General features: G+C 37.4%; 1 protein-coding gene across 4 annotated transcripts; it reads right to left on the reverse strand.

Annotated features, from left to right (window-relative positions):
* Positions 1 to 997: 997 nt before the first annotated feature.
* Positions 998 to 22,689, reverse strand: MLF1 (myeloid leukemia factor 1). Of its 4 annotated transcripts, XM_081329193.1 has the most exons (10): positions 22,542 to 22,689; positions 16,495 to 16,645; positions 10,460 to 10,504; positions 10,288 to 10,332; positions 9,569 to 9,613; positions 6,530 to 6,616; positions 5,291 to 5,419; positions 4,233 to 4,392; positions 3,860 to 3,992; positions 998 to 3,279 (listed from the first exon to the last, which is right to left on the reverse strand). In XM_081329193.1, exons 1-10 carry the CDS (start codon positions 22,583 to 22,585, stop codon positions 3,168 to 3,170), a joined length of 951 nt encoding a protein of 316 aa, XP_081185319.1. In that variant the 5' UTR covers positions 22,586 to 22,689; the 3' UTR covers positions 998 to 3,167. The 4 variants fall into 4 exon arrangements, with proteins under 4 accessions (XP_081185319.1, XP_081185320.1, XP_081185321.1 ...); XM_081329194.1 differs by lacking the exon at positions 10,288 to 10,332; XM_081329195.1 differs by lacking the exons at positions 16,495 to 16,645; positions 22,542 to 22,689 and adding an exon at positions 15,473 to 15,509.
* Positions 22,690 to 22,935: the final 246 nt, after the last annotated feature.

Raw genomic sequence — 22,935 nt, forward strand, 5'->3', positions numbered from 1 at the left:
AGAAAGTGGAATGCCACCAGCACACACACAACTGATAGAGCTTTTGAGCATCTTTCATATCTAACTGCTGCCAAAGATACAGAAATGTAACTATAACTTTTGTCAACAATTTACTTCCTGCTATGCATTAGAATATTTCTCAAGTCAGACAACTTTAAACATTTTTTTCCCAAATGACCATACAAATATCTGGCAAGCACTCCTGATATTGGTATACTATTCAGCTAATTGCTTAAAAGGCACTAGTTAAGATACTGTACACTTGTAAAATGAATTGCTATTTTTCTTACTGAAATACAGAACCACAAAAATGAAACAAGCATAGAACATCTGTTGTCTTACAAACATACTTAAGTCTTACTGAGTTCCATAGTAACAGCAGGGAACTATGAAATAAGTGGCAATCTCATTATGTATGTCTCTTGCAATTCTTGGCTTGGCCACAGGATATAAAGTAGTCCTTAACTTACTACCACAATTGTGCCCAAAATTTCTGTTGCTAAGCGAAACATTTGCTAAGTGAGCTTTGCCCCACTTTACAACCTTTCTTGCCACAGTTGTTAGGTGAATCACTGCAGTTATTAAGTTAGTAACATGGCTGTTAAGTGAATCTGGCTTCCCTATTGACTTTGCTTGTCAGGTCGTAAAAGGTGATAACATGAACCAGGAGATTGCAACTGTCATAAATATGAACCAGTTGCCAAGTGTCTGAATTCTGTTCATGTGATCATGGGGATGCTGCAGCGGTATGTGAAAAACGGTCATAAATCACTTTTTTCAGTGCTGTTACTTCAAATCATCACTAAGCAGTCTTTAAGGACTACCTTTTTCAGGACTACCTGCACATAATCTTAAAGCCAGTGAATAAAGTGAATAAATCTGTGCTACAATACTGAATATTCCCCAACCATAGAAAAGATGGTTTATGGCAACAGCGATTACATCTGAAAAGCTAAAGTACCTTGAATAATTTATTAATATATTTACTATTTTGTTCTTTTGTATTTTGTACTCTGGCCAGAGATACTTGAGATTAGAAAGGGTTAACAAGTTTATAAATGCTACTTTACGGAAGAAAGTAGGTTATAGACTATAATTTCAGCACTGCATTATAGCATCTTTTTTTGTTGTTGTTTATAAGCTTTTTTTTTAATAAGGGACGTTGGTGGCTCAGTGGGTTAGGACGCTGAGCTTGTCGATCAGAAGGTCAGCAGTTTGGTGGGTCGAATCCCGAGTGCCACGTAACAGAGTGAGCACCTGTTACTCGTCCCAGCTTCTGCCAACCTAGCAGTTCGAAAGCATGTAAAAATGCAAGTAGAAAAATAGGGACCACTACGGTGGGAAGGTAACAGCATTCCGTGCGCCTTTGGCGTCTAGTCATGCCGGCCACATGACCACGGAGACGTCCTCGGACAAGCGCTGGCTCTTCGGAAACGACTAGCACGCATGTGCGGGGGAACCTTTACCTTTACCTTTATAAGCTTTTTATTTTTATTTTTTTCTCTACATACATATGTTAGTTTTTCAAACAGTGTGTGATCTGGGTTTATAAAACGCTAATACATAATCAAGTCCTACTCTTTGGTTCTCTCTTCTAGCCATTTGTAGAATAAATTCCAGCTTTGGTAGTATTCTGTTTCTTCTCATTATAGCATTTCTTCTGTAACACAGACACACACATTTTGTTGATCAGCTCTTTATTATCAAAAAAGTGCCAAGTGTTAATGAAGAAGTCTCTTATGAAATTTGAAAGATTGATTTAAGTTAAAATTGTCAATCTAGCATAGCATAGTATTTATTCAGTATGAAGAATGGCATACATATACATATCTAAGTTACATACCTTGAAAGAGCAGAGCTACATATATTTTACTTAGTAAATATTTAATAAGATATCACAATATTAGAACTTTTAACACAGAAACTCAGATACGTTTCCCAGTTATCCCTACAGAACAGCAATATCTAAACTGACAAGCCTTGATAATCTATCAAAATATTCAGGTGTTTAAAATGCTTTACATTAAAAGATTATCAATTTGAATTGCTTAAAATGGGAGGTCTGGGAATCATTATGTTGACAACTACATTCAGTAAATCTGTATTTTTGATTTTTTTTTCTACTGCAAAACTCTAAACCTACATGTGTTCAGCCACTTGCATCTCTAGCTTACCCTTCAGCATCATGAAACAAAATAATTATGAACAAGAGGAAAATATCTTCAAGAAAAAGGAGAGTGGCACTAAAAACAGTCTTAAAATGGATTGATAATTCAGAAATTCTCCATCACCTGATGTCAGCTGTGCACCTTTTTGCTCCAGGATGGAATATTGAAACTGAAATGAGCTTGTTACCATTTTCTCTGATGAATTTTTGTCTGCCCTATGAACGTTACATTGCTATTGATCTGACCCAATGCTAAAACAACCCTTTTCCAATTATAAATCACTGTTTGTAAAAATTAGTACTTTTTCTATCAGAATAATAATTAGAATGTGGAATTAATTTAGAACAAAACTTTCAATCAAAACAGAACATGGGGTTTTTTTTACAAATCTGAATAAATTTGCAATGAGTTGGGTTAATTTTTTTATGCAAAGATGGCAGAATCCCCCTTAGTGAAATGCTTTAGTGCAGATTCATGTTTTTGTTTTGTTTTGTTGTCTATCCAAAATATAACTAGGTACTGATTCTGTCAATGTACAGTATATTGGGAAAACTAATTCTGGGTAGATTTCAGTGATAATAAGAAAATTGACATTTTGTAATGGCTAATGACTTTGCAGTTCAACTGTAATCTAGACTTCGAAAGATTGGCCTTTTGCCAAAAGCATACCAGTGCATTTATTTAAAGTCCTTGAAACCTGGTACTATCTTTGTAGTGCTAACTTTGTCATACTAGTTAGAGCAGTTGGTATTAATAGTTGTAAAATTCCACATTTTCTTTTAAAAAGCCATAAAGTACTTTTCAGTCTCAGTGTTTTTCAATTACTGTTCACAGCCGAGTGTTACCAAGGAGCTGAAACTGACACAAACATTCAGTAGTCGAAGAAAAGAAAAAAAAAGAGTCACTAATGCTAGGAACAGAGAGCTTGGTCTTATTTGTTGATCCAGAATTATTGTGTCCTCTCCCAAGACATCCATATTAACATGAAAAGCAACACAACTATTTTCTGCTGGGTTTCAGAGGAACATGTGATCCCTTCACATTGAGTTTTTCAATAGAAGATGCAGATCTCCTTGGTCCTTCTACTGCTGTTCTTGGATGCATCTTCTCCCTGAAAAAACAAGGATAACCAAAAGGGAACACTTGATGTTTATTTTATACGTGATGTTTATTTTATAATATTAGCTAAGGACAGAATATACAGAGAAAAATCTTTAACTATCCAGACACTGTTTTTCAGATTTTATGGCTTGCAGAACTAAAGTGCAACGTCCCAACTCAATTTGTGCCCCCTGTAATCTAATGAAGATGGAGTCATTCAGATCTGGGGGAAAAAAACATGCAGGCGAATGGGACGGCACCAATAAAGGAGTGGAGAACTTGTGATACCCAGGGCTGTAATTTATCAGGGTTTAGAGGACATGTTTCTTATCCCAGTATTGGGCAAAACTGTTTTCTCACACATTTTCTGTTTTGATATTTTTCTTTTGTAGGTTTTAAATGAACTAGCCAGCAGACAATTAGTGCCAATATTTTTATATTAGGATGCTTCAGGTTCACAGTAGTTGAATGCATCCTTGAAAAATATCAATTACATAACAGAATCCTTACGCACATATGACATCTTAAAGAATTCTGACTGTCTCTCTTAAAATAATGTAAGGCAAAACAGGAAAGATTATACTGTATACCTCCTTGGAGCATCCTCCTTGCTTACATGATGAATACTTCTATGTTTTGGAGAATCTATATTGTGTCTTCCTCCAGAGGGCTTAAATTTCAGAATCTCCTTCTGCCATTGTTCATCAAATCCATGAGCTTCTCCTGGCAAACAATTGCAATATTAAATTATAAATTTCTTCATCTGAAGGTATGTATATATTTGTATGTATATTTTGATGTTTTGCACTAATAAAAACATAATTATCTACAAAAAGCACAATACACCATTTTATATGTATGTAGGTCTATGAGTCATCTATACAGCATTGACAGTTGATAGAGAGACAGAGAAAGAGAGAGATAGACAGAGAAAAGGAAATAGATCCTAACAGAGCTATTTACCTTCATCTAAATTAATGAATTCTTGATTCAATTCTTCATCACCAGTTTTGTTGTTCTTTGCTTTCTGAATTACATGAGCACGATCATGAATGTGATGACCAACGGCCATTTTTTCCAACCCGCTTTCAGAATCTCTAACAGCTTTTCTGGTTTCTTTAATCTGAATTAAAGCAAAAACAAATAAATAAAAAAAGCTAAGAAGAAGAAAATACCCTATTTAGCTTTCTGGATTTATCCTTTCAAGTAAACTTTTTACAAATCATGGAAATAGTATATGAAGCCTAAATTAATCACAATATAAACATGCCAAGTGCAGAAGGCTACACTATGAGCACATGTGTAAAACTTCACTCACTATACTGCGGAAATTATACTCGCGGGCGGAGGTGGAAGAGAGCAGCTGCAGCAGCAAAAACCACACATAAAACAATTCAGTTGCATGCACAATCATGTCTCTGCATTATGCCATAGCATGCATGTTGATTCACATATAGAAGAAACCAGGCACGAATTCCGGTATTTTAAGGTTTCAACTCTGTTTCATGAGAATGGTTCAAAAACCATCATAACCTCATCTAAATATAGCCAGCAATGGAACTTTTCAGCTACAGAGATAAGAGTGTTCTGTGATTTGCCACATGAAAGGCACAGTAACTATCTTGACAATCTTGGCTACTACTTATCAGCATGCCCGTTAAGTATATTATTAGAAGCTTTTTGATAAAGAAGTACTAGCTGAGTTCTGGAGAGATTTACTGTGGGCTATTTTCAACGGTTTTATCTTCCATGCATACTACATTTCATGAACTTGACGTTAAGGTTCAAATTCAAGCTTCTTAAGCCAAATTAGATGGCAACACCTATGAGCAAACAACGAAGGGAATTTTTAAACATTATACTCTCACTTTAAAGTCCAGTTTTAGTTTCAAACATTTATACTAATTTTTCAATATTTTGTGCTATTGCATAATAATACATTTATTATGAGTTAGAAGCACATACCAAATTAGATTAATGCTATTATTAGTTAGGAGAGGATTCCCAAAATATTGTCATACCCCTCCTGGAGCAGTCCGTGTCTGAGCTGAAGCTTGGAAAACTTTTGGCGGTTCATCACCCTTCTTAGAATAGGTCATCACTGAGGAAGAACTGTATGAATGAGCATTTGGATCAAGTGCCATTTTATCCTGAAGTTTAGAAACAAGTCAAAACCACAATTTCAGTACAGAAGGGAGGCCAAAATTTAATGGATATTTGCAGTCCTGTATCACAAGGCTATAGATTACACTGGAGGAAACAATCCTGTAAAAATTCTAAGGCAACCCATTTTTCTGCAACTGCCAACATGGATGTGTCTATGCACATCTAACTAAATGTGAGGAATACTTGACTTCATTAATGCTTCGCTTAGACAATGAAAAATGAATCTTAGGAAATGCAACCATATCTATAGAATTAACTTAATATCCTGGGCCTGCAAAATGTTCCGAACCATTAGGCAAACTTACCCACTCGCTTGGCCAACAAGTTTAATTTAACGGAAGAGCTGATTTGGGAATTGTCACACGCTGGAAATAAGTAAAACTCTTACTCTAGTACAATCTGAAAGAAAGCTTTTCAGAACTAATTTCTGGCTTTCTGGCAAACAGTTAAAAGCTAAAATACAAATATGCATCAATCAGTTAGGCGCACTTAAAGACATACCTTCATGGCAGGATAGGCATTTCTATTCATTTTATATGCATCATTTAGCTCTATTTAAGGCCAGCAGGGGGGTGGTGGGGGGAGATGAAACCAAAGACAGAACCACACTGCGTTATAAAAATGACTCTAGCAGGGAATATAAATAAGCTCTATAGTTCCTTCATTACAGAACACGCAACTTAGATTGAAATTAAAAACTATCAATTGATAATAATGCACTGCTAACCTCTTTCTCTAAGGCAGCATTCCCCAACCTTTCTGGCTTGGCCAGGGGTAGGCAACCTTGGCTCTTTTATGACTCGTGGACTTCAACCCCCAGAATTCTGGGAGTTGAAGTCCACGGGTCATAAAAGAGCCAAGGTTGCCTACCCCTGGGCTTGGCGGACTAGTGGAGGAGGCAGTGGCAGGAGCGGGGGAGAGGGGGGGAATGGTTGTGTGCGTATATGCACTCTCACCCCTTCCACAGCCTGGTTTAGAAAGGGCTGAGGCCCAGCACCGGAGGTTGGGGACCCCTATTCTAAGGAAATATATTTTTCCCTATTATTTTAATGAATAATATTCATGAAACAAATTAACATAAAAACTTAACTTACAAAATTTCTTTGCAAATCCATCATACCGTTTCTCATGTTTGACATCATTCTGTCCATTGCAAAGAATGGATTTCTGAAATTCATGTTCTGCTTCAACAGAGAGGAAGAAATAGAAAAAATAAAACGCTTCAAAACTCAGAACTTTTATTACAATTCATTCATGTGCACATGGAGAGAAGCTTACTTTTGCAGACTACATCAAAAATATAGCAAATTATGAGGAACAGTTAAAAAATATAGAAAATCAGAGTAATGCTTGGTCTTTTATGAAACACTTCTCTTTTGCTATTGTACTCTTCTAAATTCAAAGTGTAGTCACACAAGACAAACCACCGGAAATTTCTCTAAGCTAATACAAGGTAGTGTGTAAGAATAGATTGCCAGAATATATTAAGCCACATGTTCTAAAGTGTCACTTCCAAGTTTTGTCAGGTGAAATTCCAAACTGTGGGACAGCCAACATCACATCTAGTTTGGCCCTTAGTCAAATATGTTCCTAGAGAAGATTGTTGGATCAGGCATACAAATGCAAATCTACACAGGTATCAGAAAGGCTTTCCTTATCAACTCAGTAAAATTTAATCAAAATACAATTTCATAGATTCTTAACTCATTTCCCAGCTATTAAGTTTTCAGTGAAGTAACAATTTATCACAACAATAACTATTTCACAAACATATGATAAAACAAGTTTATATCATTGGGTGAATTGAAATATCACTATAATCTGTCTTACCAAAAGGAAAATTTAGAATACAGTGGCAAAGCCTTGTATCACTGGTGATTATGCTTGTTACTATCAAGCTAAAGAACACAAAATATCCACTAGGCTATAATTAATCATATGCAGAACAAATGTTCCTTTTTGTGTGGACAACTTGAATAACTAAGCTTGGGTCAATTTGTGAGCCGATTAATCAATCCATAAACCAGTATGCCATTTAGGAATACAATTATACTGGAAAGAAAATACAGACTAATGAAAGAGCCTAACACTTATTTGACACACGGCTGTCTCGGGCTGTCTCGGTTCCATCGTCTAAAATGGAAATGCAGTAACCATGACTTCTGTTTATACTGCAATCACTTATTACTAACATTCCAGCTAAAGCATTAACACCTTTACAGACCACAGGGAATGCTACAGAAGCAGGCAAAATGTTATAGGAATCCCAGTAAACTCACTGAAAATATTAGCATGTAAATGTATGGCCCACATACAAAATGAAACAAGCAAGAAAGCAAGAATGGAGAAAACTGCATGAAACCAAAGAACATCCAACTCATTGAAATATCTGCCATGCACACACTCAATCTTTCTCTCTTCCTCTCATTCTCTCTCTTACTATATTTTCCCCAGTGCTAGAGTGTCACAGAATCTGGAAGTTATCAAAATTGGATGAGAGGAAGTAACAGAAGGTAACAAAGGGTTGAAATTTAAAAACCAGGACTACAGCATTTGTGCCATTTTTAAAAGTTTGATTTGAACAAAAGTGGTGTCTCCCATTCCTAATACAGGTATACAATAGCTCGGTTGGCCGAATTATTCCAGTACCTCGGAAGAAAAGTTACAAAGTAAAAAATATAAAAACAGTAATTTTGATTTATAACTGACTTCCCAACTTTCATTAGGTAATAAAGTCTCTATCTTTTAAATTATCATCCACAATTATGAAAGTTAAGCAATATTTAGGAATCCACTGATGGAATTACATCTAATGATGTCTCTCTGACAGGAGAATGGTTTTGCTGACACAATAGATTGGCCCTTCTCCTAAACCTGCTCTGAAATTTGAGAAACTTTAGTATATAGCTAGAGGGAAAATCCAATTAATGAACAAAGCATTAATTCTTTCAGAACGTTAGTTGTGGCTAAGTGCTATATTTCTTGTATTCCCAATTAGCAAGCCCCATAGGATACTACATAAAGGTCATATAATAATTTCTATATGAATGGTATGCCCAAGTAAAAACAGTGATAGAAACTGAAGCAAAATGTTTGTATTGGAAAAAGAATTAAGAATTAAAGATGGAAGCAAAAGGCTAGCAGAGATATTCAAAAGATCTCTTGGCCACATTTAGTTAGATTTCCCCGTCTCCATTAAAAAGTATAGGCTAATATACGGTGTATATAGTACATTATGGAAGAAGAAATTAAAATTTCGATATTCTTCAATGGAGGAAAATACAGACTAATATGCTGTTTTTCACTGAAAAAAAGACCAAAGTATTTAAAGAAAGAAACTACAGTAATGTATATGTCAGAAATGGTCACAGCAATTAGAGTATTGTTACGAAATGCAGGAGAACTTTGCAGATTTTCACTGCTTTTTTTCAAACAATATGAGTCCTATTGGACTCCATGCTAAAAGCCGCTGAACAGGTCCACAAGAAAGAGGCACAAAGATCTTTCTCATCAATTAATATATTTCAAACACCATCATGGTATACAGCATCTTTCACACATTCCTTATAATGGTCTTGAACAGAAAAAGTTGGGGCTTACGTTGATTCAAAAAGGACAAATAAAAGCATATTTTTCCTGCAGCAAATATGCTTGCTTAAATTGTTTTGTGACAAAAGAGCCAAAATATGTCCAAAGAGCCCATGACCTCAATAATCATTTGTTGAAATGATTTAGGAAGTTATGGCTGAATGACACAAATAACTATATTATAAATATATTAATAATATATATAATTTCACTATATAATATAGAATAATGCAAGAAAGTAATTGGAAATTGAGTTTTTATTCCTGTCATAGCTTTATTATATATAAAAGGAAAATAAAAGATAATAAAAGAGATGCCTTTGGAAATTATAGCATGATTTTAATCTCCAATTATACTTAATAGGTATTTTAACAATGATTTCCCCAAATGGAAAAAAAATACACAAAAACAGTTTCACAAAATGAAACAAGTATGCTAAAATGCACTTATAAAGCAAAATGCAAGATGCTTAGTTTTGGAGCAAGTGAAACAGACAAATCCACATCACCAAAAAAAATATGAATATGTGTGTGCAATATACTAACCATGCCACCAAAACAGTCAAAAGGCATAAGTGGAAAACTCATGGCCTAAAAGAGAAATTGTAGATTGTATAAATTGCAGCATTAATATTACGGCCTTAAAATATGACTGGGAGTGCATCTGGACTCAACTTTCTTGAAATCTGCTACTATTAGCAAAGTAAGAAGCCTGCATATTTTCTATCACCAATTTTACTTCCTATTTTTTCCTTTAACATCTCCACTGTATTTAGAAAAAAAACCCAAAACTTTTATATTATTAATCTGGATAAGAATATTGCACAGTCCCCATTTCTATCATCCTGCATTTTTTTTTACTGAAACCTTAACATTCCTGTCCACATTTTTTTTTAAAAAAATCACCTATTCACTTCAAATATTCATAAATTTCCACCTTCAGATATATTTAGCATAAATTAAATTTCAACTTGTTCACTACTTCATTATCCCAATGCACTCCATGAAGTTTTCTTAAGATCCCTTGAGGGGAAAAAATAGCACAACTGGAACTGTACATATCTTATTTTTGATATATAGCATTTTTTTTAAAAAAAGTATTCATTCAGCAAAGAGAATAAAATATATGTAATGAAAAATTAAGTTAAATTTAAGGCTTATTTCTGGATAAAAAGCCAAAAAAACAACCCCTAAAATGAAAAGTAATAAGAATGCTAATGCATATATCACCAAATCTTAGTAATCTTTGTCATTAGTATACTGACCATACCACCAAATGTGCCAAAAGGTATAAATGGAAAACTTGATCCCTGAAAGAGAAGCACCATTTCATTTAAAATTGTTGCACTAGTATGGTTTAGAAATAGTTATGGTTTAGAAAATTAAAGGGAAAAAAGGCATGCTCAGATTAAATTCATGTTGTATTTGTATACTAACCATGCCACCAAAACTGTTAAAAGGCATAAGGGAACAGCTCATCGCCTGTAAAAAAAAATTAACTTATGTAAATTGCTGCAATATTACTGTTGGTGAAGGATACACATTTCGTAGATTAAAATCAAGAAACGCTCCAAATCAATCTTAAACATGAAAAAATCCAAGGGCAAATCGATCAACCATACAACTTATTTAAATAAAAGGGCCAATAGGGAACAATTTAACAACTGGGATAGGAGAATTATGAATCCATTAACGTTTTATGGCATATGGTTACAAGGTAACTTCAGAGAACCCTGGATGAGGCGGATTATCTAGACCTGTTTCAGTTGGGGTTCAGATCAGGGTTTGGGACTGAGATGGTGGGATTGTTCTTCTTGACCTCTCAGTAGCATTTGATACCATTGATCAAATGCTTTCTGGGCCAGCTCTGGGAATTGGGGACAGGTAATGATTGTGCTGGCTGTCCAGGACCAGTTCTACTACCAGTTCTGTGTTGACAGAATGAAAGAGATCTAGCCCATGGTCCCTACTTTGTGGGATGCCTCAGTGCTCTGCTCTTTCTCTCATTCTATTCAACATTTAAATAAGGCTGCTTGGTGAGGTTATCCATTGGTTTGGGGTGAGATATCATCTATGCAGATGACACCCAGCTTTATAGCTCTACCCCACGTCTCTTGAGTGATTCCATGGACATCCTATTCCAGTGTCTGGAGGCTATTGGGGACTGGATGGATGAAATGGGCTCCAATTCAACCCTAGCAAGATATAGTGGCTGTGGGAATTTCGACACACTCCCCCCCAAACAAGGTTCTTCTATCTCTGGTTCTGGATGGGGTTGAGCTATCCTAGACAGACCTGGTGCATAATCTGGGGGTCCTCCAGGACTTGTGGCTCCTGCTTGAAGACAGGTGGCAATGTGGCTAGGAGGGATTTTGGACACCTTCAGATGATGCACCAGTTGCTCCCATAACTGGACTGGAAGACCCTGCTTACAGTAACTCACACCCTTGTAACCTCCAAGTTAAATTACAGTAACATGCTTTACCTAATGCTACCCCAAAGACCATTTAGAAACTCCAACTGGTGCAGAATGCAACTGAACGGGTAATAAATGGTGCCAGATACACTGGTACTGATGTGTTTCTTGGTGCAATTCAAGGTGCTTTTAAAGCCCAATATGGCTTGTGTCCAGGGTGCCTGAGGGATCATGTTTTTTCAAGGGTGTCTACCCATCCAACCAGGTTGAGCAGAATGGATATACCGGATATCCTGTCAGCCAAAGAATGATGACTGGTGGAGACCAGAAGCTGAGGTTTTTCTGCAGTAGCCCCTCTCTATGGAACATCCTCCTTTCAAAGATCAGGATGGGCCCAAGCCTGTTAGCCTTCTGTAAGGCCCTAAAAAGCTGGCTATGTTCCTGGGCTTGGATGCTGAAATGTGTCATGGGACCAGTTTATTGGCTATATTGCTAACCCACCTAGTATCCTGCTCCTATATATATTTAATTTGGATATTTTTAGTTTTTTATTGGTTTTTACTGTTTTTATTGAGTTAAAATATTTTAAATACTTTTAACAGTATGAATTGTAAGCCACCCAGAGTTGGGTGACCACAGAAATTGAACAAACAAACCAACAAATAGATAAATTTCCAGCCTTCTTATAATCCAGGGACCAAGTTATATCTTTGTTTTCATCTGAATTCTTTCACTCTGGGACAGAACTCCTCCTGAGGCATTCATGAAGGCAGTCTGTTATGTCCCACATGAGAAGGAAGGGAAAGTTATCACCTCTCCTCAATGTGTTTCTTTTCAAACTATAGTTACAACTTGCACTTCACTTTCACCTGGTATGAACAAACACTGCAGCTTCTGCCACATCTAATCTGAAACTCAGACGTGCTTAATGAATGATTATACTTTAAGCATCTAAATCTATCTTAAAAAACTTTTAACTACCTTTGAAGTATCAAGTTAAACACATTATACATCACTCATGTTTCCAAATATTCAATTCCATGTAGATTCAGTGGAGATTAGCCAGTTCAAAAAGGAACTTTGAAAACATCAACATACTTGCTCCTCCTCAAGACATAAATTTTAATTAATAAATTATAGTGAGCTGAGAAAAACTGCAGATCATAACAATTAAAATAAATAAGGGAAATAGTCTGCATGCAAGCAAATTATGTTGTAAGATCAAAGATTATGCAAAATACTAAAATAGTCATAGAATCCTAACAATGTCAGCAGATTTAAAGGTCATTGAAAAGACATACTGAGTAAATCTATCACAATATACAGAATACTTTGGCTTATAAAATCACCGTGAATAAGTTACTTGCCAGAACACATATAAATATATAAATAGATGAAGCTATAAATACTACTGAATGGAGGTATTGTACTTTCAGAACACAGAAAAACAGACTTAACTATGTCTGGATGGCAAAACTGTCAGTTATACTAAATGACTTGAGAGACTGAGGCTTCAGAAGAAGTTAGAAGGAGTTGTGGAAAGTTGGATAGAGATAGCTCAGCCAATCTTTAGTTTGAAGCAACATATACTGTATTATGAAAGGAGAATGCTATGTGCCACTTAGAGTTAGACAATTCAAGCAGTCTACAAATCCTTCAGAAAATAAATTAGCAGTACACCAGAATGTCCAGAAGCATGGGTGAAGGAGATAATTATACTAAAACATCACATGAAAATCATGTTTATACTAGTCATTCTGCATGTATTCAGCAAATTCACAGTACTTTATACAATGCACCAACAAGATCCCTGTTCACAAGTAGAATCACTCAACAATTCTATTCATTTATAGCTTATTCTTTCTGTCTCATGACTCATTTATCTCCTCCTATTCCCGTACAAAGCCTACACTTCTTAAGTCTGTGTACTTTCATGTTATATTCTCCTCATCCCACACACAAAAAATCTCATTTTATTCAGCACAACTAACTTGTACAATTAAAATTTGAAGAAATACAAATTTTAGTCATACAACTGAAAAATTTTCCTTATACACAATCAAACTGGAGAATTTATATGGTGCATGTACTGAGGCATAGGTGCCTATGAAATGGTGGGGTATCTTAGTTTTCTATTAATACCTGGGCTAGGACAGGGCTGGCTGAGGAATGCTGGGAGTTGAAGTCCACAAGTCATAAAAGGGCCAAGTTTGAAGACCCTTGGGCTAAGAACTTAGCAGTGGCAATAATCTGCTGCCAAAGCATAAGCACTTTCCAGCAACTCTAATGATAGCTAAAAGAACATATGGAATCTGAATTCCAAAATGTCTGAAGGCAATTAAATTGCCAACTCCAATATATACTTTTCGGGAGAATATTAATACCCAATTTCTTAATGAAAGGGTATTTTAAACACTATTGTGATTAAGGCCAATGAGGATATTATTCCAACAAATATGGAGAAAGGATTGTTCCATGGGTCTAGGACAACTCACTGCAGTCAGCTACTGCTACTGCCAAGTTGCCTCTGCCAACGTATAGCAGCCAAGTTGTCACAGGACAAATCCACATGGCCAACTCACTGCAGGGACAACTCACCACAGACGGCCAAAGAGAGAGCCAAGTGGGTGGGTGAGCAAGCGGGTGGGCAGAGCAGAGCACTTCGGGGAGGGCAGCAATGCTGGGGGCTTCCCATTTTCACACCTCCCAACACCACTGTCATGCCAGTGTGGCTCTGAGCCCGGCACTGATTGGCACCTGGATCAGCACCTGCACCGGGCTCAGAGCCACCACCACCACACCAGGCATGAAACTCAGTGTGGCGGCAATGGTAGAGGGGTATGAAAATGTTGAGCTGATTTAAGGAAAAGAAATGTAGCAAACCAAATAATCCACAAAAGGACCATAATGCTTTGTTCAAAAATGGAGGAAAACAAAGAATTAATTGTATAGCAACCTAGAACACTGTAATTTTCTAGTGAAATGAATGCAGTAATACAAAGACTGTGCAAATGCAAAGCAATAGTAGATTTAGAGCCTAGGAAGAATTCTACTTCCTATAACAGATAATCCTTTGGCTGCATAATGGCTGCATAATCCTATCTATTATTCAGCTTCTGAATAACTACATACACCAAACATACTTGGATACTTAGTTCCTGAGAAAGAATAGCATTCTTAATATAGCCACATTCATGTTCGCATTCTGTAATAATTTTATGAAAGGTTGAAATGCTCTTCTGTGCCCTTATCATAACACAAAATATCACAAAAATTAAGCCCACATGGATTTGTTTAGGAGCATTAATTAATATGTATAGTAGTCAAAATGCCAAGATACTTAAAACAAATAACATGCATTTTAAATGTAATATGATAAATACTCCACTAATCATTCCGATAGAATCTATAGGCATATGCGTAATGTTTTTCTTATGCTAGCTCTATGATCTATGACAGGGGTGTCAAACTCAATTTCATTGAGGGCCGCATCAGCATTGCAGTTGCCCTTGGCGGGCCGGGTGGGTGTGGCCAGAGTGGGCGTGGCCTACTGGGTAGGCGTGGCCAGTTCTACATCATTCGCATCAAGGGTGCCAATGGGGGCCTGGGCAGGAGTGGGACAGATCTGAGGGTCTCTGGCAGAAGGAGATGGGACCGGGGCAAGTGCCAAGGCATGGTCCACTGGAGGAGCCTCACTGTTCCTCTCTGGCCTTGGGGGGGGGGGGGTTGGATGCATGTTACAGTTTAGGCAAGACTGTCCAAAACTGCCTGTTCCATGTTGGTGACAGTTTGGCCTATTTTGCCAATTCCCCCAAATCTTAAACTAACATAATATTTACAGGAACGTGCTATCAAGACTTTGACTATAACATGTTTTGAGCTGATGTAATAATAATTGATGTATACTTTTTAAAGCCTTACCAAAATTAAGTTTAATTATAGAGGAAACTTAGTTGTCTTTTGAAAACATATAAAGTGTGTGTCATTTTGAACTGAAAGGGCAGGTAAAGAAATGTTACAACGATAACATGTACCAACAATATTCTTCTCTTGCTTCTGTGCACTTTTCTCCATTCCTCAAATCTCCTCCAGAGGTTGGAGCATCCCTCTGGAACAGACATTGAAGATGAGCACATGGTTTCAGGAAGAAGTTGCCTCTCTGCTAAACTGATCAAAGTCAATCTGTCAGCAGACAGGATTAATCAGAAATAACTCATAGAAGCAACTCTGTGCTCCTAGCAACTGAGTTACAGTCAATTCGTACTAAGAGCAATTCAATATGGATGTTATTATTGTATTGTCTTAGTGAGATTAAAATGCTCTAACAGATCTACAGAAAATAATAATTTCTGTTTCATTCATTCCCCAGAGAGTGATGCATATGTAATAATATTATCTATGTGTATGCCAGCAAAGACATTTGGATTTTTCATATTGTCATTTAATGACAACCAAGAGCCAGACGTTTATATTTATTTATATATCACTTTATAGTATTACAGTAATTTCTGGAATTAAACAGATATTTAATATTATATAAAGAAACAAAGTTGAATAATCATCACATGTATTTTATTTACTTTTCTTACAGGTACACAATCCCATAATTATAATTAGAGCAAGACAGCAAAAGGCCAAAGGCATAGTGACCTTTCTATATCTAGGGAAAAAGGAGTAACTCTAGCTAATGGGGTATTTCTATTTCAAAGGATGTCCCTAAGTACAAATGTGAGAATAAAAAAAAAATCTGGCAGTTACCCTTCTGACTTACAAGTGACAGTTTCTGCTGCTGTAAGCTATATCAGTTTCCAGTGCATAGATTACAGAACTTGGCACTGTCCCTCAACCCCTGTAGTATTAAACTAGAACATAAATCCCAAAGATTCAGTTATCTCAACTGAATGATTCAGCATTAGAATAATTGTTTAAATAAATGCACTCCTTCAGAACTAAAAATAATGTAGTTTTGTAATCTCCATATTCTCCATCAAAACACAATTTTTCCCCCTACAGGAGTAGTAAAGTTGAAATTGACATTATCTGAAAGAAGACATACCTTATCATTCTCTCTCAAAGCCATCTGAGAATTGGGATGTCCTCTGTGATGTAGACCTCCTTGTCTATCTTCAATTGAAAGAAATGGATCTCGCCCAAAAGGTTCAGAAAATACATGTCGTAGGTGTTCATTATGGGCAGTAAATGAATCCCTGAAAATAAAATAGGATTGCTAGAGGAGAGAATATCTATCTCTGCATTAGAGAGCAGGTGAAGTTCTCAAATACAACATATAACAAAAGCCACTACATACAAAGAATTTACATAGTTTTCACTGATTGCATTTTTTCCAAAGTTAACTGTTATTGTAATTATGATACCCAAGAAAGATTAAAAGATAGAACATTTAAAACAAGCAAATCAGTAAAACAGGGAGAGTGCATGATCTGAATATCCACTGTGGTAGGTTCAATCACAGAGACAGATGATTTGACTTATTGTCAAGGTCAATAGAATGAAAGGCATTTCTGAGTATATTTTTCTTGCAATATACTAATACCATACAAGTTACATCAGTGTATTCCAATATGTTATTTAAATATAATTGAAGTGCAGAACATTGTTTTCATGTGGCACTTATACATTTATTAGAAACAGCTGCCATTTTGTTATGTTAATTTTATATTATAGTGTTTTCTACAAAAGATTTATTAGAACATTAGTTTGGTACAACATACCGCCCCAATAGTGAACTATACAAAAATAGTTTCACATGGCAGCCTTTTTGCAAAAGGGAAATTGCTTCTGCACCTGTCTACACTATTCAGGAAAAAAGTTGGCAGGACCAGAAAACAGTCTGAGATCTAGTAAAGCTTCCCAGGAACAGCTGTGTAATCAAGGAGACATTTATAAAACCAATTTTATCCTAGACAGTATTGCTGGACTGTCAATTCCCGTTTTCTCCTTGTGAGGCAAAGGAAGCTTTTATATTAGTTTACCATTTTAGAAGTTACTCCCATAGTGAAGCAGTGCTAGCAATTTGCATGATGTACAGAATGTAACATAGTACTTCCCAAAAATGAGAATTAGTATTTAGTTAATACTTTAAACACTTTCTAAGCAAGAAAACTGACAGTCTTCATCACTAATGTCATGCAAACCCACTATATTTTGTTTTTTTTTAAATTATATATCCACTACTAGTGGGTTAGGACGCTGACCTTGATTAGAAGGTCGGCAGTTTGGTGGGTCAAATCCCGAGTGCCGTGTAACAGAGTGAGCGCCTGTTACTCGTCCCAGCTTCTGCCAACCTAGCAGTTCAAAAGTACGTAAAAATGCAAGTAGAAAAATAGGGACCACTACGGTGGGAAGGTAACAGCGTTCTGTGCGCCTTTGGCGTTTAGTCATGCTGGCCAAATGACCAAGGAGACGTCCTCGGACAAGCGCTGGCTCTTCGGCTTTGAAACGGAGATGAGCACCGGCCCCTAGAGTTGGAAACGACTAGCACGCATGTGCGGGGGAACCTTTACCTTACTACCTATTATAACAATATCTAAATCTTGGTTATTTTTAACCAAATTTGAAGCAAATTCATTTACAGGAGCATAAAACACTTGCTTTGCTTCTCCACTCCATGCTTTTATTTTCCCCAAAATGCTCTAGGGAGTGCTTGCTATGCATTTTTAAACTCAAAGTAAATAAGGACAAGAATGGGATTATAATTATACTACAAGAAAACCAGATGTAGTATAATTAGAGGTTTAGAACTTTGGGGACACAATCCAGAAGGGCTACTCTAGTGTGGTAGAGAAAATAAATCTAACAAACAAAATGGAGGTTGTACTCCTTTCCTCTTGTTCTTTAGATGTGATCAGGGTCAAACTCAGTTTATTGCTGCCTAATCCTGTCAGACCCAAATTGAACCTTCCTGCCCTCAGATAAAGCTCCCTGAACCAAAGAATAGAAGCCTCCTCATCAGTTCACATTGTAGCCCATACAAGAGAATTGCAACATAAAGGAACCCCAATGTTTTATCCCCAATCAGATTCCACCTCCTTCTATAAGGAGTGATGCTGCTCTTTTGAAAGGTCATTTTATCTAACAATTGAACTCACCCCAAGTAAACTGACAAGGACCTTAGTAGTTTGCCCAAACTGGCTAGCAAATCAGATTCCTAGGATTTCAAACCTCAAACTCTTACGAAAACCTTTGCTTCTCCATTGTTTGGGGTTCCTATCTCTTTTAAAGGAGGTGCACAATGATAGTTCCAATAAAAATGGTTCTTCTTCTCTTCAGTGTTGTGCTCCTTATTCACAATGAATCCACAACAATAGGCTTAATTCAATATTGTGTATGAAGGCAACCATTTGTCCAGTGGAATTTCCCTCTCTTCTCCTTTATACGTTTTCCATGGCCTCTTGGAACTGAGTTTAGCGGATTCTCCAACTTTCGGAGCAGATCTTTAAGGTGCATGGAGAACACCAAGAATTACAGGAAATCACCCTTCTTTTCAATATCACTGGACAAAGGGATTTGATCAGCACTATGGATAAACCCAATGACCTACATTTCTTTAATATGGAATCACCTGTGCTTTTGCTCATTTTCAGTCTACTAATCTTTTTAAAGAAAGAGTCAAGTTACTTTCTGACTTCCACATGTTGTCCAAACAAAATTTTGTTTCAAAGGAAAACTAAATGCCAAGGAAACAGCCTGTCTGGGCATGCAAGTCTCTGGATTAATGCCACTGATTTTATTACATTAGACGTTGGCAACAAAACTGACATAAAGTCTTAACACCCTGTCAGAGCCACCAAAACAGCTGCTGACAACGAATAAAATTGTTCTCTGGTTTCAAAAGTTGTATAACTACTGTATAATTGTAGCTTACGTGTGATCTGTAAATTATGTACAATTGTACCCTAAGCAGAGAAATTACAGCACTGCAAAATTAGTAGCCCAACAATACTACTTCTAGGGGAAAGTTAGAAATGAGCCAGATTAATATTCAAGCCTGATTTTGGTATAGATGTTAAGTTAATCCACAAAATTATGTGTGTGTATGCATGTATGTATTATTTCTCTGATATACATGTCAACTCAATTCATCATAACTTTTGGCAGCTTACAAAAGAACAATAAAAATACAAAGGTACAAAACTAAAAAAAAAGACTTTGGAGAAACTAGTCAACCAAAACCATCATTTAAAGTCAGCATCTACTCTAATCCAAGATCTGGGGGAATAGCTGATCTTGAAGGCATATTGAAAAAGGTCAAGGTTGGGAGGGGGGGTCATAAGGATGTCAGGGGAATGTTGTTCCGAAGAGTAGGTATTAGGACAGAGAAGGCCCAATTTTTGAGTTCCACAAATGACACTGACCGATGGGACTCACAGCAGGACAACTGCAGGAAACTACAGTGGACAAGCAGTTTCTCAAATAACTAGAAACTATTTTCTGACTGAGTACCCAGCTAAATCAAAAACGGCATCTGAAAATTATCTTTGGCTAAAGCAAGTCATACAGATAAAAAGTTTTATCACCATACAATTCCAAGTATAGTAAAAGCCCTCAGGACTGTTTATAAATATCCAATTTAAGAATATTTGTAAACAATTAGTAACCTGTACTCAGAAATACAACAATGGATTTTCATTAATGCTACGATTTGTTGTGAAAGCAAAAAGCTTACATGAACACAAATTATTGGAATCTAGTTTTGAACAGATTTATATGCAGTTTAGATATTAAATTACTTTTATACCCTGATACTAAACAAAGTCTCATTAAAGTTTCTAACGGGATTCAGACTTACAGTAGGTCTGTATATAGTAAGCATTTAGCAGAATAGAACATTGCAGAACTTCAGAAACACTCACAATGGCTAACTCTCTTATTAAGAATCAGTGATTATTGTTACAGGGTAAAAATTTAAAGTCTGGACTAAAAACAGACCTTTAAAAACAGATCATCCAACATATATGAAAAAACAGCAAAAAAATTGAAATATTTTATCAAAAGCAGTTATTTTAAGATATAACAAAAACCTTGCCTCTTTTTTGCACAACATATGAGAATTCAGTTTTATCTTTGAATTTTCAGAATGTATTAATCAAAATCTAAGCCACAAGGGGCTTATTTAAAACAAATGTTTTTATCGGTATTTGTCTATCGGTATTTCCAAAACAGCTTTAATATGAATGAAACCAAAATCTTGGAAGCAAAGGTAAGCCACTGTCTATAAAAATGCCATTTTCACCTTCAAAAATCCCTACAGTGAACACCTTTTATTTTGGCAGTGTTTCAGAACATTGCTCACCAAAATATAAGCTGGAAACCTAAACGTGAGAGTAAAACATCTGCAAGGGAAGTCCAACATGCTGCAGCAAGAGCAGCTTTCTCTCATTCCGTTTTAAGAAGGTCACTGGCAATTTCATAATGCTGGGAAGGTTGCAGAAGAGCAAACCAAATTATATTCTACACACAATAATATGTAAATAAGCACTATGTACCTCAGAGACGCTTACTTCAAAACAGACAAAAGGAGGCATCTAAAAAGTTAATAGACTCTTCATTGCCTAAAGCCCTTTCTGAGTTACACCAAAGGTGCAAAAAGTATGCTTTGCACTTGGCCTGCCATCATTCAATTTGCAACCTCATGGGATCCTGAGGAATTTGGCCCAGAGTTTTGCTTGCCTTGGAGGGTCAGCAGTTGGATTTTAAAACCCAAAATGTCTACCTTAAACACAGAGGCTTCAAATACCCATTGCAGCCTATGTAAATTCCACCATCCTCCAAAACCGAACCAAAATCTCTGTGGAGATTTTCAGTCATTCAGGTCACAGTTGTCTCAAAGGTGCTTTTTCAAAAGAAACTGCATTGTTTTTTTCCTTGAGGAAGAAGAAGAAAATGTTTTGATTCTCATCCAAGAAGCTTCATCAGTTCTGATAGTGGGAAACAGAACAAAAACCACTCTGAATTCTAATCCTCTCTATTTTGGGAGTAGGCCTATGGACCAAGGGGAAGCGTCCACCTTTTACTAGTATACCTTTATCTGCAAGTAAATAATAATAATAATAATAATAATAATAATAATAATAATAATAATAATAATAATAATAAGAAGAAGAAGAAGAAGAAGAAGAAGAAGAAGAAGAAGAAGAAGAAGAAGAAGAAGAAGAAGAAGAAGAAGAAGAAGAAGAAGAAGAAGAAGAAGAAGAAGTTGGAAGGGACCTTCGAGGTCATCTAGTCCAACCCCCTGCTCAGGCAGGAAACCCATTTCAGGCAAATGGCTGTCCAGTCTCTTCTTAAAAACTTCCAGTGTTGGAGCATGCACTCTGAAGCCCAAAAAGTCACCAAGTGAAGGAAAGGCCAGGAGGGTTGCACCTTCATTTAAAGGGAGACTGGAGGTGACATGATAGCAGTATTCCAGTATTTGAGGGGCTGCCCCAAAGAAGAGGGGGGGTCAACTTATTTTCCAAAGCACCAGAAGGCAGGAGAAGAAACAATGGATGAAAACTAACAGTGAGGACAATTTAACCAGAGGAATGGCTTGCCTTCAGAAGCTGTGCTTCATCACCGGAGGTTTGTAAGAAGAGACTGGACAGTCACCTGTCTGAAATGGTATAGGGTCCCCTGCTTGTGCAAGGGGTTGGTCACTAGAAGATCTCCAAGGTCCCTTCCAGCTCTACTCTATTCTATTCTATTCAGATCCTGCTAGCATGATCACGCATTCACACGAGTTTTAACTTGGGGGCATCAGGGGCAAAGCGGCTGCATTTTCGCCGGCGCATTGAGCAAGGCGGTCCCTCCTCCTCCTCCTCCTCCTCCACGGCCGCCCTGCAAGCCCATCCTCCGCACGCCGCATCCCAGATCTACGGATACACAGGTCGACGCGCCTGGCTCTTAAAAGGCCAGGAAGGGGGGGCGGGGGGAGGCAGCCTCTTTGTCCACGCAGACCGCTACGGCTCCCCCGCATCCGCTGAAAGCCGAACGGCTTCATTCGGGGGAAAAATTATCCGCCGCTCACCTTCGCCGCCCGCCTTCCCCGCTCAGCCCCAACGCCGCCGCCTCCTCGGCCGCAGCTCAACCCAGGCCGCGCCTGCTCACCGAAAGAAGGGATCGTCTTCGAAGACCCTGGAGAGCCCGAACATGATTTCTGCTCCGGAGACGCCTGCCCTCCTTCCGCCTTCAGCGCCGCTGGAACGCCTGATCTTTCCGTTGGGGCCGCCAGACGACGAACCTCCTGTCCCCTCTCGCCCCGCCCCCTTCTCCTTGGAATCCCCGCCTCCCCTGTCCCATTGGCTTCGGCGAGCACGCAGTATGGCGACGGACGATAATAGAACAGAGCTGCTGCTGCTGCCATGGCAACTGGCTCCAAGGCAATACCTCTGGCTTGGATGAGCTTTTGGGGAAGGGGAGGTGGGCTTGTGCGCGGGCAGCTGTTCCCGGCCCGTGTTGCTCCTGATACTCGTCCCCCTTTGTTATTTCTTATTTTTATCCT

The sequence above is a fragment of the Vipera berus genome, assembly GCF_964194415.1.
Source record: "Vipera berus genome assembly, chromosome: 5".
In the NCBI taxonomy this organism is placed as follows: Eukaryota; Metazoa; Chordata; class Lepidosauria; order Squamata; family Viperidae; genus Vipera; species Vipera berus.

Coding starts and splice junctions, on each gene's coding strand:
- MLF1 (XM_081329193.1), bottom strand. CDS start 22,585: ATGTTCGGGCTCTCCAGGGTCTTCGAAGACGATCCCTTCTTTCG. Junction 3,993..4,232: donor ATTCATTAATTTAGATGAAG/GTAAATAGCTCT, acceptor ATTGTTTGCCAG/GAGAAGCTCATGGATTTGAT. Junction 3,280..3,859: donor AAGGAGGATGCTCCAAGGAG/GTATACAGTATA, acceptor TTGTTTTTTCAG/GGAGAAGATGCATCCAAGAA.